This window comes from Puma concolor, chromosome D2, assembly GCF_028749965.1.
Source record: "Puma concolor isolate L17-30 chromosome D2, mPumCon1.1.hap2, whole genome shotgun sequence".
NCBI classification, from domain to species: Eukaryota; Metazoa; Chordata; class Mammalia; order Carnivora; family Felidae; genus Puma; species Puma concolor.
In genome coordinates, this window is record NC_141677.1 from 60,141,284 (window position 1) to 60,155,203 (window position 13,920).

General features: G+C 45.8%; 2 protein-coding genes across 17 annotated transcripts in view; both read right to left on the minus strand.

Annotated features, from left to right (window-relative positions):
* Nucleotides 1-8,098, minus strand: part of SEC31B (SEC31 homolog B, COPII component) — a 39,085-nt gene extending 30,987 nt beyond the window's left edge. For 5 of the 16 annotated variants that reach the window (XM_086680642.1, XM_086680645.1, XM_086680638.1 and 2 more), the window contains exons 1-2: nt 5,499-8,079; nt 3,026-3,112 (exon numbers count right to left, since the gene is read on the minus strand). Coding sequence is in view for 7 of the 16 variants with exons in the window: in XM_086680646.1 (XP_086536772.1) it covers nt 2,550-2,673; nt 3,026-3,104 (203 nt within the window). In the remaining 9 variants the exon portion in view is untranslated. Of the gene's footprint in view, nt 1-2,549; nt 2,674-3,025; nt 3,130-5,498 lie in introns of those variants that run through there. The other 11 variants (XM_086680634.1, XM_086680635.1, XM_086680632.1 and 8 more) reach the window with 8 other exon arrangements.
* Nucleotides 8,099-8,702: 604 nt separating this feature from the next.
* Nucleotides 8,703-13,913, minus strand: NDUFB8 (NADH:ubiquinone oxidoreductase subunit B8). Its single transcript, XM_086680652.1, has 5 exons — nt 13,771-13,913; nt 13,384-13,510; nt 11,731-11,830; nt 11,140-11,295; nt 8,703-8,885 (listed from the first exon to the last, which is right to left on the minus strand). Exons 1-5 carry the CDS (start codon nt 13,853-13,855, stop codon nt 8,793-8,795), a joined length of 561 nt encoding a protein of 186 aa, XP_086536778.1. The 5' UTR covers nt 13,856-13,913; the 3' UTR covers nt 8,703-8,792.
* Between the last annotated feature and the right edge of the window lie 7 nt (nt 13,914-13,920).

Consider the following 13,920-nt stretch of genomic DNA (forward strand, 5'->3'; position numbering starts at 1 on the left):
GCACGTGCTAATCCATATTGATTCTGATGCATCCACTGGCTTTAATCCATTCCCTCTCTTCAGTCTATTTACAGCTTGAGGTGGTCCCTTATCCACCCCCACACCAGTGTTTCAGAGGACTTCTCTTTCAGTCAGATATTTCTAAATACATAATATTTTCTGATGCCTCATGAATTGATATACGGGGATCTTCAGGATTCAAATGTGGTTGAGGCATGCGTCTGGTGAAAAGGGCAGGCAAAGGATGGGGGAAGATTTTGAAAAGTATGTGTTAGGTAATAATGGTGAGACTCAAGGAAGCTTTCTTTAAAAAAAAAAAAGGAAAAAGAAAAGAGATTATGATACAAAAAAGGAAGAGAAGGAAACACTGAACATAATACCTGAATTTAGAGCTCAATAGGTTCTTAGTCTTCTTGTACAACCTCTTCTTTATATGTAAGTAAGGAAACCTACGACCTCCATTTGCACAAAGTCACCTATCTCTAGCCAAGGATGCAACCCAATACAACTGTGCTTTCCACTAAACCACGCAAAAGATGGCACAGAAAAGAAAGAGGAAAGTATAAAGCAAAGAACAGGCAGCCCTCTCTCTACCTCGATCATCTTGGTCAATAGTTTGAGATGTGGATTTCTGAGTAAGTGACTGAACCCAGGCTGGAACAGAAAGAAGTGGGTGCCTTAGGCCCTCGGGTGTCTAAGATGATTTCTTCAACAACACCCTATAGATCTATGTCAAAGATAGTTCCTTAGGTCTTTGGAAATGCAACTCAATCTTTGCACACAATTATAGAGGTAGAAAAGAAAATAGAGATGACACACTATCAATAGTGTTAGCTGCACTATTTATTTTGGGTATAGCTCCCAATCTCTGCAGGATCAAACAGGGTATGAAGTGAAGTTTACAATTCCTGATTTGAGTACCAACATTTCAAAAAGGGTCCCTTCAGCCTAGTTGGCTGCAAAACAAACCGATCATCACCTCTGAAAAGCTCTCAGGGCACTAACATTAACTGAAGAATAACTTTAACTAACTGAAATGGTGGATATGAGTGCTCAGTTTGGTAATCCAGACATTTCTAGCATCGCTCATTCATTTAACAGATAATCCTTAAGCATCAAATGCCGGGTGATGTTTTAGGAGTTAGAGATACAGCAGTGAATGAAACAGACAAAAATCTCTGTCCACAGGGATCTTAGGATTCAATTTCAAGGTTTCTTAAGCAACTATATTGTTTCTTTCTTAGGAACTATTAGCCCTAAGGAGCCACTACTGTGCTAAAGCTGTTGCTTGGCTGGCTGAGGATAGGAGCTCTTACCCATTGCCCCTCTTCTTAAGTCCAGGAGCATAAATGTTATTGAATTAGCTCCCCTCTTTCAGGAGCCCTTTCTGAAATGCTTGCTTAGAGGCTAAGAATATCTCATCATTATTGGTAAACCCTCTAGTGGCTGCTCTTCAAAGGGAAGATACTGGAAATACAAAGATATAAAAAAAACTGTAAAATAAAGGATACTGTCAGAAAGTGATATAGGGGCTCAAGAAAGGGAGAACGATAACTAACCTTTCATTATTAGGCTAACCCATGTAAAGAAAAAAGAGGGTACTTCTATCTAAATATCTTAATTTATCTCTCAAATGGACCAAAACATTCATAAGAGAATGCAAAGTTGCATTTTGACCAGTAATCTCTAAAGAGGGATGGACAAGATAATTCTCTGTAGGAAAAAGACATTTTTAATCTATAAAATTATGGAAATGGCACTTTTTAATAGTAGAGTAATGCATGTATATATTTATATTGCCTCTATAACTTGAGTATAGTGAATATTCACATTTTCCCCAGTGGTATGAAAATTTGGAGACCACTGCTTCAGACTGTAAGCCACATCTTTACAAAACCTATAAAAGAGAAGTTGAATAATCGAAAGAAGGTAGATTTTGGAATCAGACCTATGTGTAAATCCTAGCTTCCCAGAGTTTCGGTTCCCTCCTATGCAAAATGGGAATAATGGTATTTATTGCTCAGGCTCATTTTGAGGAATGAATAAGATATACAGAGTCCCTAGCATAGTGCCTGACCTGTATACATGTGCTCTGTGAATGCCTGTACTCAGGCCTGTAAGCCTGCCAGAGCCATGAAATCCAGGAGTACCCAATCAGTGCCTAACCACAATGAGGAGAGGCCCATTCATTCTCCTCCCATTGGCAGAAAAGGAGATATTGTGTAAGGTTATCTTCACAAGAGCCAAGGGAGGAAGAAGCCAACATCTCTGGGCTCAGAGAGAGATCAGGCACGTACGGGTCCAGGCTTGGGTGAGGAGTCTCTAACACACGACACTGCCTGATGCCGCTGCTGACCAAAAAAGTGAGAGTGGGCGTTTTTAAAATCCTTTGGTAAAATAAACCCAGAGTTAACTTCTCCCCAACTTGGTGAAGGTCCTTCACCTAATAGATATCCTTATGAGCCTTGAGAAGCACACCTTGCTCCCAGAATTCCTCAGTCTACATCAGGAGCTGCCCTGCACACACATCAACAATTCAGACATGGTACCTGCTTGAGGCAGAAAGGACTCCCTTGCGTTTCAAGTCCAAGGAGGGGTCCCTGAAATCAACCTCAAAGATTTCCAAGGTGCCATTTGTGCTAAAGGAGGCATCTAACTGCTGGGCAGATGTTCCTAGGCACAAGAAAAGTTAGGAAGAGGCAGCATATAAGCAAAAATACATGCATGGATTTGGGGTATAAATGGTTAGGGAGAGGCAGCGGAACAGGAGAGGACTGGGTATATCCTTTTTCAAGTGGTAACTCCAAAGAAAGCAAGAAAACAGGAGGTGCTCAAGCTTGAACCATAATTCAAGGCTGCCCCTAGGTACCCCAAACACCTAATGTCCCCTTGCTTATCCTGCAAGCGAACCCCACCTTTTCATGACTCTAAAGCTTTCTCTGAAGCTCAATAAAGAATTCTGAATATTAAGTTTCCCCTTGACCTATGTACTTCCAGTGGATCCTAGTCCACAGTATCATCATACCTGTGGCGAGATACACAGGGCACTGGCTGGCTGGGCTCCACACTTGGACAGCAGGCCGTTCAAGCTCCTTTAGCTTCATGGTCCGTCCTGTAGGTGGCAGAAAACTGACATAACCCTCAGCTTACTAAAAATAGAAATCAGCAAGCTTAAGGGCCAGAGCTAGGAAGCACCTGTGGACACGAGTTCTTGTTTCTCTCTCCCCACCATGGAATGGGGGCATTTCAGGGCAATACAGGGTGACACACGCATGACCATCTGTAGATCTGCAAGGACAGTTCACTTACCCAATTACTAAAATCTAATGCTTTAACCCCAAAAAGATATTTAAACACACTGGTTGCCACAGGCCCAATGGTGATGATAACCATCAAATTGGATAACCTCTCAGTGACCTCATCCATCCCCTTGGCTTTTCATCCGTATGCTGATGACCCCTAAATTCATACCACCAACACAAATTTCTCAACTCTGAGCGCCAAGTTCTTATATGTAACTGCTCGTCAAACATTTCTATTTGGATATAGCAAAGATAACCTAAGTCAGTCTGTCTAAAACGGAATTCTCCATTCTACCACCTCCTTCCCCTAAATCTGTTCCTTCTCCATTTTTCTTCATCTCAGTATATGGTATCACTATCCCCCCAAACTGCTCAACCTGGGAACCGGAAAGTCACCCTCAATTCCTTCTTGCCCCTTATTCCCTTCTAATTCATCATTAAGGCTGCCTGATTTCACCCCCAAAATGTCTCTTAACCTGTTTACTTTTCTCTAGCTCCACCACCACCATTCTATCTGAAGACACCGTCATCTCTCACCTGCATTACTGCGATAATCTTCCAAATGGTTATCCTTATTCTACCATCACCCAATTAACTCTTTACATAGCAGCAGAAGTGAACTTTTAAAATAAAAAAGATATAGAATTTTGGCATTCCATGCTTCAAATCTTCCAATGACTTCTATTGCCCTCAAAACACAATTGCACTCAAACCCCTTATGACCCTGCTTAACGGCTCATCCTTCCACTTCAACCTCGTCTCTTGCTACTTTCCCCCTTTATTCATTACGCTGCAGCCACATTTTTTTTTTCCTTTCTTTCATTTCCTGGCTTTTTATTACCTCAGAGCTTTTGTAAACTCTGTTTCCGATACTTTAAATGTTCTCCCTTTCATTCTCTGCATGACTGGCTCCTTTTCACATCTTTCTGGGCTAAGTGTCTCACCCCCTCAGGGAGGTGAGCCACCCAACCAAAATCAGTCTCAATTTTTTTTCTCCTTGGTAACTTATTGTTTTGTGTTTATTTACATTTACATTGTTGGTCTCAACCACCAATAAGTAAACTCCAGGAGAGCTTGTACTGTGTCTGCTTTGTTCACCATGTTATAACTAACTAGTGCCAGAACAATGTCTGGCATAGAGTAAAGTGCTTGATAATATGTTTAATGAACGTAGACATCCATGTTAATTCTGTGGTTTCCAATACAATTCTAACACATATTCAAAGTGCCATCCCAACAGGCTAGCAAAGTGGCAGAAAAGTTTTTGGTTTTGTTTTGTATTGTTTTTAATGTAACACTGAACTTGAGGGAAGAAACTTGGGACCCATTGTAAACTGCTTAAGGAAACCACCGTCAGGGTAGTCGCAACCTACTAAAATAGTAGGTAGTATTCCTCAATCTCTAATGTACTTTCCAGCCTGAAGAGAGTTTAAAGCTGCCAATTCAGCCAAGATTCTCAGCCAAGACCCTCTTTAGAGGGGGCCTCTAAACGCTTGAGGCAACACCAGGGAACTTCGGACTCGCTGCACATCATATTATACAGTCGCCACTGCCACCTGCTGGTCAAAGCCGTTTTCCCGTTTGTGGGGAAAGCCCTTTACAGAAGTAGGAGCTGCGTTCAGCCCTGCGCATTTGACGGGCAAATCTCACTTCTCATAACGGTTCTGTGCAACAGGTACTATTATTATATACATTTCACCGGGAAGAAAACTGGCTGGGGCCGAGATATGAACCCCACTGAGCCTCCATAGCTCAGTGCTTTTAACCATGATATTAGTTCAAACTCAACTCCAGATGAGGTGTTAAATCCCCGACGGCCTAGAAACTGGGAAGATGGGCTGTTAATCTACATTCAACCAAGAGCCGAACAGACTCCCGCGGTGATGGAGGGCGCCAGCGACCCTCCGCAGCCGAGGCCCTGCGGGGGCGGTGAGCACAGCTTCCCTCCAGGCTAGGCTAAGCCGGGGTCCGGGGAGCACGGGAGAAGGTGCGAGGGCAGCGCTGAAGGGAGACAGACCCTCGTGGGGCCGCAGCACCCCGGCGGGGCCGCGAGAGCGGAGCCGGGTCCAATCCGAGGGCGAGCGCGGTGGCGCCCGAGAGGCGCGGACCGGGGTCTCCGCGGGGGACGAGGTCCCTCCGGCGCTCTCCCTACGGTGGAGCGGCGCCCCGGGCCCCAGAGAGGCGGGGAAAACCCACCTGCGCGGAGAGCCCGGGTCACGGCAGCGCGGCGCAGCCACGGCAGGTCTCCTCCGAGGGCCTGTGGGCTCAGCTGGGCGCTGCGGACGGCGGCTGCCGAGGGCCAAAAGTAGTCCTGGAGGCCGAGCACTGCCGCCCGCACGCGCCGCGAAGCGCCGGCGGAGCAGCGGAGAGGATGGAATAGGATTCTGGCTCTGCCGGCTCCCTCACCTGCGCCGATTGCGCGGTTCTGCCGCAGAGGGTCAGATCCTGCGACCGCTAAGTTCTGGCCTATTCAGTTAGAGCCAGGCTCGGGGAACAGCCCTGAAAAGGGAAAATACTAATTCATTATTTGTTATGATGGTGAGGACCTGGTACTAACTAGTTCCAGAAGCTCTCAGTGGAATCCTAATTGAAAAGGTAAATAGCAATCGAGGCCATAAACAGCGGTGACGCACTACAGCCCACCAACAACTGACGCCGAAAAGCTGTTGGCTGAACGAATTAAGGGCTATAGGCATGCAGAGGCCTAGGTACTGTAGACCAGGGGCTTCCTGGAGTATTTCAGGGACGCAAGACGGGTGTCATACCTTGCAGCGGCAAGATAGGTGGTGTCTCAGAAAGGAGGAAGGGCCCAACTGGCTAGTAGGCACCCTGGCATTTCCCACACCATGAATGAAAGAGGCGGGAAACAGATTGGGAATACCAATTCAACTCTGCAGGTAATTGGGGGTTAGTTAAAATTATGGGTAGGGATGCAATAAGATGAATATATTGTGTGTGTGTGTGTGTGTGTGTGTGTGTGTGTGTGTGTGTGTGTGTGTGTGTGTTTAATGTTTATTATGTGAGAAAGAGACAGCAAGCAGGGGAGGGGCAGAGACAGAGGGAGACACAGAATCCGAAGCAGGCTCCAGGCTCTGAGCTGCCAGCCCAGAGCCGAGGCGGGGCTCAAATCCACAGACCGCGAGATCATGACCTGAGCTGAAGTCCCTGCCTAACGGACTGAGCCACCCAGGTGCCCCTGAAAATTGTATTTTAAGGCAAGCAATATGGATCCCTTTAGAGAGAGACCAGAGCTGAAGGCAGGGACTCAAATTAGAAGACTAATAGAACAGTCCAGGTACCAGGTGATGAAAGCCTGGATTAATATAGTAGCAATGATTGTAAAGGAAAACTGGACAGGCTCTTGTGAGTGATGAAGTTAAAGAGCTGAAGAGGGAGGTGAAAAAATCAGATGGATTTTTTACGTTGACTGAGGGAATTATGGCATTTCCAAATAAAAATATTCTACCAGCAGTTGAAGATCTTAGACCTAAGTTATTTGATTCAAAACTTTGGCTTAATGCAGAAACTCCACTGTATTTTTGCCTCCAAAGATGGTGAGTCAGTTCCATTATTTTACAATGGAGCCTCAAGTCACTGTGATACAAGTCTAGATTTCCTTTTTGTGGGGATTAGAGGGTTTTGAAGTCCAGATGTTAGACAATTTAGGGTATTGTCTGTGCCTGCCCACTCTTTGTGCGTACTAAGTATTTCTTGAACATGTTAGGCACCTCAACAGTGGATGAAACCCGAGGGCAAGTAAATAGGGTGGAAAACTGAACCTTAGACAACACCTCAAACTAGGGAATGAGGCAAAAGCGTCACTGATGGGGACACTCCGAAAAATTTTAACCGAAAGCAGGTCACAGCTGCAAGCAGGTCAGAATTAAAAAAAAGAAAAAAAGAAAAAAAGAAAAAAAAAAAGGTACACTCTTTTCTCTCAACTCAGCTGTTCTTTTCACTGTTTTGTAACTCCCAGTCTTAGCTTCTATACTTGAAGGCAACTATTTTTGTCCTGTTCAATTTTATAGCCCCAGGGCCTATCAATGTCTGATATATATATTAGACACACAGACGTTTGTTACATATATTACCAAAGGCAACAGAGGACAGAGAATGAAGACAGATAAAAAGCCAGTGGAAACCCTCAAGTAGTGGCATTTTATTAGAAGTACCCATCCTCTGGTCTCATAAAAGTCTCTTTGGGGGTGCCTAGGTGGCTCCGTCAGTTAAGCATCCAACTTCGGCTCAGGTCATGATCTTGAAGTTCGGGAGTTCAAACCCCGTGTTGGGCTCTGCACAGACAGCTCAGAGCCTGGCACCTGCTTTGAATATAGTCTCCCTCTCTCTGCTCCTCCCCTGCTTCTGCTCTCTCTCAAAAATAAACATTTAAAAAAAATTATTAAAAACAAATCCCTCTTTCACTTCCTGGACAACCACTAAAGGTCTGGTAACTTGGATGGACTTGCTTTCATAGGTCATATTGAAAGTGTGCTTTTTTTTTTTTCCTATGGGACAGGTTTTCAGGCAGTGTAATTCTAAGAAAACGTCTCCAAAGGGACAAAGAGAAAATGAGTTGTTTCACTTAACAGATGCATCGAGATAGACCCTCAAAAACCATAGCAAAAGCCATGCATAGGTTCAGAATAACTCACTGAACTACCCTCTAATTCATAAATGTAGGATTCACAAGTTGCTTTGGAACAAGGAATAGTTGTGTGTACTCTTACAACAGAAATGACATTAGAGACAGTCACAGCCTCAGGTGAGTTCAAAAACACCTATTTATCCTATAACACACTTGAAACATGTTAAAGTGTACTTTTTAGGGGCGCCTGGGTGGCTCAGTCTTGGTTTTGACTCAGGTCATGATCTCATGGCTTCATGGGTTTGAGCCCCACATCGGGCTCTGTGCTCGCAGCACAGAGCCTGCTCGGGATTCTCTCTCTCCCTCTCTAGCTGCCCTTCCCCCATTCATGCTGTCTCTGTCTCTCTCAAAATAAATAAATAGGCTTAAAAAAAAATTTTTTTAAGTGCACTTTTTCCAAAAAACAAAAACAAAAACAAAACAAAAACCCTAACCATTATAAAAAGGTTTCTTATGGAAAATATCTCTTGTTCCAACTTGGGAAGTCAGGAACATATCTTCCTTTTTCTTCAACCCTGTAAATGGGCAAAGAAGCTACCTTTACCACCTACTGCACAACTGAAACCCTCAAATACCTTCACAGCCCCAGCAAAATTAACAAAGTACCATTTTCTTGTGCTTAACTCCCCCTACCCTCCCATCTTTCTAATCTCAGAGTGGGTAGGGGGTGGGAACAGATAGCAGGCAGAAAAAAAGGAAAGGAAAAGGATGAGGTCCTCACGGCAGTGGCTATTCCTGGGGAAATGAGGCACAGATACCACGGCACTTCGTTTTATTAGGGATTTCATTAAGGTTAAATCTCTAGAAATGAGGAAGTCAGGGGACACACAGCCGATGAAGCCGTCTCAGATCTCATAATGAACCACCGGCTCAGGCTCTTTGGTGGGATCGCCGCCTCTTTCCAGGTACAGATTGTTATAAGGATACTGCTTTGGCCCCTGAGGAAAAAACACAGGTCAGCAAGATAGCATACATCCAGCCAATACCTGGCTACACCCCACTCTGAGTTAACAATCACACATGGTAAATGGGTATGAGGTGGCCTCTGGTCGGACCCAGCTGGGCTAGAACAGCAGGAACACTGCTCCTCTTCCCTACTCAGCCCAAGGCAGACAGAAAGCCTAGATTGTAAAAGAGGTGGTGCCTACACTGTGTGTGTGTGTGTGTGTGTGTGTGTGTGAGAGAGAGAGAGAGAGAGAGAGAGAGAGTGAGAGTGTGTCAGGGGAGAGAGGGAGAGAGAGAAAAGGAAGGAGGGAGGAAGGGAGAGTGCTTTCTAAATGAGACGATGCATCCATCCATCCCACTCTCTCCTGGGGTCGAGACAGACTCAATCTCCTTTAAGTCACTCAGCCTCTAATGGTTCCACCACTAAAGTGGCCTAGCAAATGAGGCGTGCAGGAGCAGCGGTGGGGGAAAGCACAGAGGAGACACGGCTGGGACGTGCTTTAGGGGCTGCTGGCTTTACCAACAAACAGCTGTCAGGGAACACAGCTCAAGGGGAGGAGAAAAGGGTGATGTGCTTACAGAACTGAAAAATGGAAGAGCCACACTGTGTTTCTTGCTCTCCTGAAGAGAAGTTAGTGCTCACACCAGCCCTACGTGCACTCTCCAGCCTGGAGCCCCTGGGGCTTGGTAGGAAGGCTCGTGTCAGTGCACACAGACATGCCAGCTACCATCAGGACATCGATGATCTCTGCAGAGGTAGCACCGAGCAGCCAACTGCAAACACGACAGTCTTCCTGCTTTCAGTTCCTTCCCGGACAATCTACCCTGTAGACTACTCCCAGATCAATCATCCTAAACTCCTAGCCTTCATTAGATTATGTCATTTTTCTGTTCAAAAACCCAACACAGTTCGGTGCTGACTAGAGGAAGTCCAGGTCATCACTGGGTCCCCAACCCCTAGCCCAATCTGTACGTGGAACATAGTAGGGTCTTCATAAATATTTGTTGAATTAATGTCTTACTATGCCACTAGTCTTACTATTAATGCCATTGATGTCTTACTATGCCACGAAGCCCAAATCCCTAGCCATGCAATAAAAGCAGCCCAACCTAACCAGCTCGCCTCACGATATTTTTTTAACATGGCAATTTCCATACCTAATTTCTGAAATCATCAGAATAACCTGGGAACTTGTTAAATATTGATTTTAGAACCCCACCATGGAGCTACTGAATTAGGCTCTCCAGGAATCTGAATTTTTAGCAGCTCTCTAAGTAACCAATACAGCTGGTTATTCTAGGAATATTTTATATGCCTATTCCATTCCAGCTAACTCACTCTCCTCTTCATTCTATTTTGTCCTGCCCCAAATGTTCTCTCCAACTTCTCCCCACCATCCAAAGTCTATACATATTTTTAGTATTTAGCACCATCCTTCTTTTTAACAGCATCTCACACGTCTTAACGCACACATTCACAATTTACATATATACACTAAAACTGCCAAATTCCTATATCTCTGTTCAAATGTTGCTCACCATTTGCTTATCCAAATTAAACTCCCATAAAGCTAGACAGCATATTTTCTGTGTCCTTTACACTCTCCAAAATAAAATGGTCCATGCTTGTAGTAAATACTTAATTGCTTCCAGTACCCTAAGGGAACTGCCCTTCATGCCTCCAGCAGAAGATAGGTTTCAGCTCTAGATTCCTTGACTCTACCTTGAAAGATCACTTGCTAAAACATAATTAGTGAGTACAGCCCCCAAATGGCAACTCTAGAAGACTAGTTGAGAGGCGCCTGGGTGGCTCAGTCAATTGAGTGTCTGACTCTTGGTTTTGGCTCAGGTCATGATCTCATGGTTTGTGAGATCGAGCCCTGTGTCGGTCGGGCAGCACAGAGCCTGCTTGGGATTCCCTCCCTCCTCTCTCTCTATCCCTCCCTCAATATAAATAAAGAAATTTATTCGTTGCTCTCTCAAAATAAACATTTATAGAAGACGAGTTGACTTCCACATTCTCATTCCTCACCTAGTCCTAAACCGTTTCTTCTCTCTTAGGCTGATCCAAGATGTGGGCATGGAGCAGTGCTCTGACTCTGGTGCCAGGCCAATGAGTCAGGCCCTCCACAGGCCTTACCAGGAAGACAGGCTTGGTCTTGGCTGGATCCCTACTCTACAGACTTCACTCCCTCAGGAAACAGGGCTAAGCAAATGTGCCTACGGGGACACTTCTCAGATACTCACCACAGGCTGGTAGGTGGGGTAAGTCTCCCCAACCCAAAACATGAACAGCATGAAGGCCACGAAGCCGAAGAGGTGCTTACACATGAGATTCCAGGAAACAGGTGTAGGGGATGTGTCCACACGGTTCCTGATATACATGTCAAGGTCCCAGTGCATCTGAGGCAGAAAAGCAGATAAATACCACATACTGCTCTTCCTGCAAATGGCAGGCAGTCTGCAAAAGGGTGATCAGAGCCTGATATAAAGTTCAATAAAAGCATTCTATTGCCTCAGGACAATACTCTGAGAATCAAGTGTGAGCTACTCTAGCATATAGGACTAGGTGCTGGCTTAGCTCTAGGTTCTGCTGACTAAAGACAGCTCAATCATGGAAGTTCACAATTTTCAAAGTACATAGTTCTGATTATTTCCAGAAATCCCATTCCATGTACCACACATGGAACCTCAGATCTCAGATCACTGGACCTTGCTTCCTTGGGCAGAAAGCCTTAATGTTATTTAGACAGCAAAGTGCCATTTAGACTAAAGAAAGAATCCTCCGGAAGATTTAGGGAGAAGGAAGGAAGGTCAAATGGGATTTGGATTTCTCACCGGCTCACCCCAGTTCAACCTCAGGTCTTGGTGGTCCCAGTCATACCATGGATCCCTCTCCTGCTGTGAGCGGTCAGGGAGCTTTGGGTAGTCCCCATATCTGGAGAGACAGAAAAACTTCTGGAAGGGGCTCTGAGCAGCCTCACTCAGAAAACTCAAAGTCCCCTCATGTTAGAGATAAGAACCCAAGTGACAGAAAAAATTGCTTCACCTAAGGACAGAGGAAACCACTTTCAAATCAGTATCTCAATTTATAGTCACTAAGCACAGAACTAACCACAAAAGTCCAAAGTGTAAGTAAAACTTCATGTCAAACTCTGGTTTTTATTTTACCTTTTTAGAGTTTATTTATTTGAGAGTGCACAAGGGAAGGAGAGGCAGAGAGAGAGAGAGAGAGAGGGAGGGAGGGAGAGAGGGAGAGAGGGAGAGAGAGAGAGAGAGAGAGAGAGAGAGAGAATATCCCAAGCCAAATTCCCTCTCCTCCCCCATCCCAGTGTGGGCTTGAACCCACAAACCGTGAGATCATGATCTGAACAGAAACCAAGAGTCAGACTCAACGACTGAGCCACCCAGACACCCCTATGTCAAACTCTGCAACATTATAACATATATGCTTGTCCCCCTCTTTCAAAAACAACAAAAAGTCATGCAATGTTATAATGTCAGAGCTGGAAGGGAATTTAGCAATCAATCACTCTGATTCCCTCATTAGACAGAAAATAAAACTGTAGTTTAGTCTGAACCCAAGGTCACCCAGCTAATTGGAATACAAACAAAAGGGGTTCAGATTAGAAAAGCTTTCTCTTCATGGCAACTGTGCTCCCAACCACCAAGTTAGCATACATCTCCATGTCTCAAACACCTCATGGGATTTCCTGCTAAGCTGGGTTTTCCCCCAACAAATCCAGTTTCAGCTTATACAGACTGCTACCAATGCTACTCTTGTCCGCAACAAAATAAGAGGCATAGGAAATGATGACAACTAGTCATGTGTCACAGAAAATGATTGGAAAACAAGAAGAAGAATAGGAGCTGCTAAAACCACTATTGAAAGAGCGATGCTAGGAAAGAAAATGAGGGTGATGGTAATCGCTCCAGATAATTAACCATGGGGATGTTATTTAAAGGGGGGGGGGGGGTGGATTGGCGTAGGGGAGTTGGCTGCTTAATCCGCTTGACAGTGACTACAATTTCCACAGCCCTAATAGCAAAGGTATTTTTTACAAGAAAGATATACACACGAATATAGAGTACTCCATCTACAAATACGGCTCTCAAGACAGGAGTCCAGCTCCAGCCTGATCACGTGTCTGCATGACAGCACCTGAGCCCAGCAGATGCTCAATCTAAATGAAACCTTGCGCTCTGGATGAAGCCAAGGAAAGTTCCTGCTATTCAGGGGTCCTCGAGGGAGCTATTAAAATCCCGGCTTCCTCATTTGAGGAAACAGCCTGAGCCAAGGAGAAAATTGAAGTCCTCTAGGCTGCAGCTGCTCACCCATCACCTCCCACCTCCCTCCACCGAGAAAAGCACCCACACCACTGACTCTGGGGGATCACGAGAAGGTTCAGGGAAAATGGTCAGAGTGGAGCCACGCAACGGAGCTGGCCATTTCCCATCACTGCCCGGCTGCCAGCAGACTCTGCATCTCACCCCATGCCATCATCAGGGTACGGTTGGTAGTCTTCTACTCGCATATTATACTTCTTGGCGGCGGCGGCCCGTTCTTCTGGGGTCTTGGGATAGGGCCCCGGGAGCATGTCCTTGGTAACGTGCGAAGCTGGAGAGCAGAAAGGGGCGGGTCAGAAAAGACCTGGTCCCTCCTGCCGCCCCGAAGGCTTCAAGCTGCGGAGGCTGCGGCGGCCCGGGCTTCAAAGGACCAGGTGAGACTTGACCCCTTTCTCTGTGGCTATACCTCCGCCCCCTCGCCGGACACGGCCACTGCAGTATCCGCGATACCCACCCCCCCCCCCCAACCCTCGACACACCAAACCTCAGGCATCCCCTTCCCACATTGCGGACTCGCCCGTTTTGGCGAACCTGTCCGTGCACCCAACGGCACCACGGTCCGGGCTGCCCTTTGCAGCCATCGAACTCCCAGGACCCGCGCCCTGGCCGCCGCCATCTTCACCTTCCTGCAGTTTCACTCTGCACATGCGCAAAGGCTTTGTCACGGCGGCTGAGCCGGGT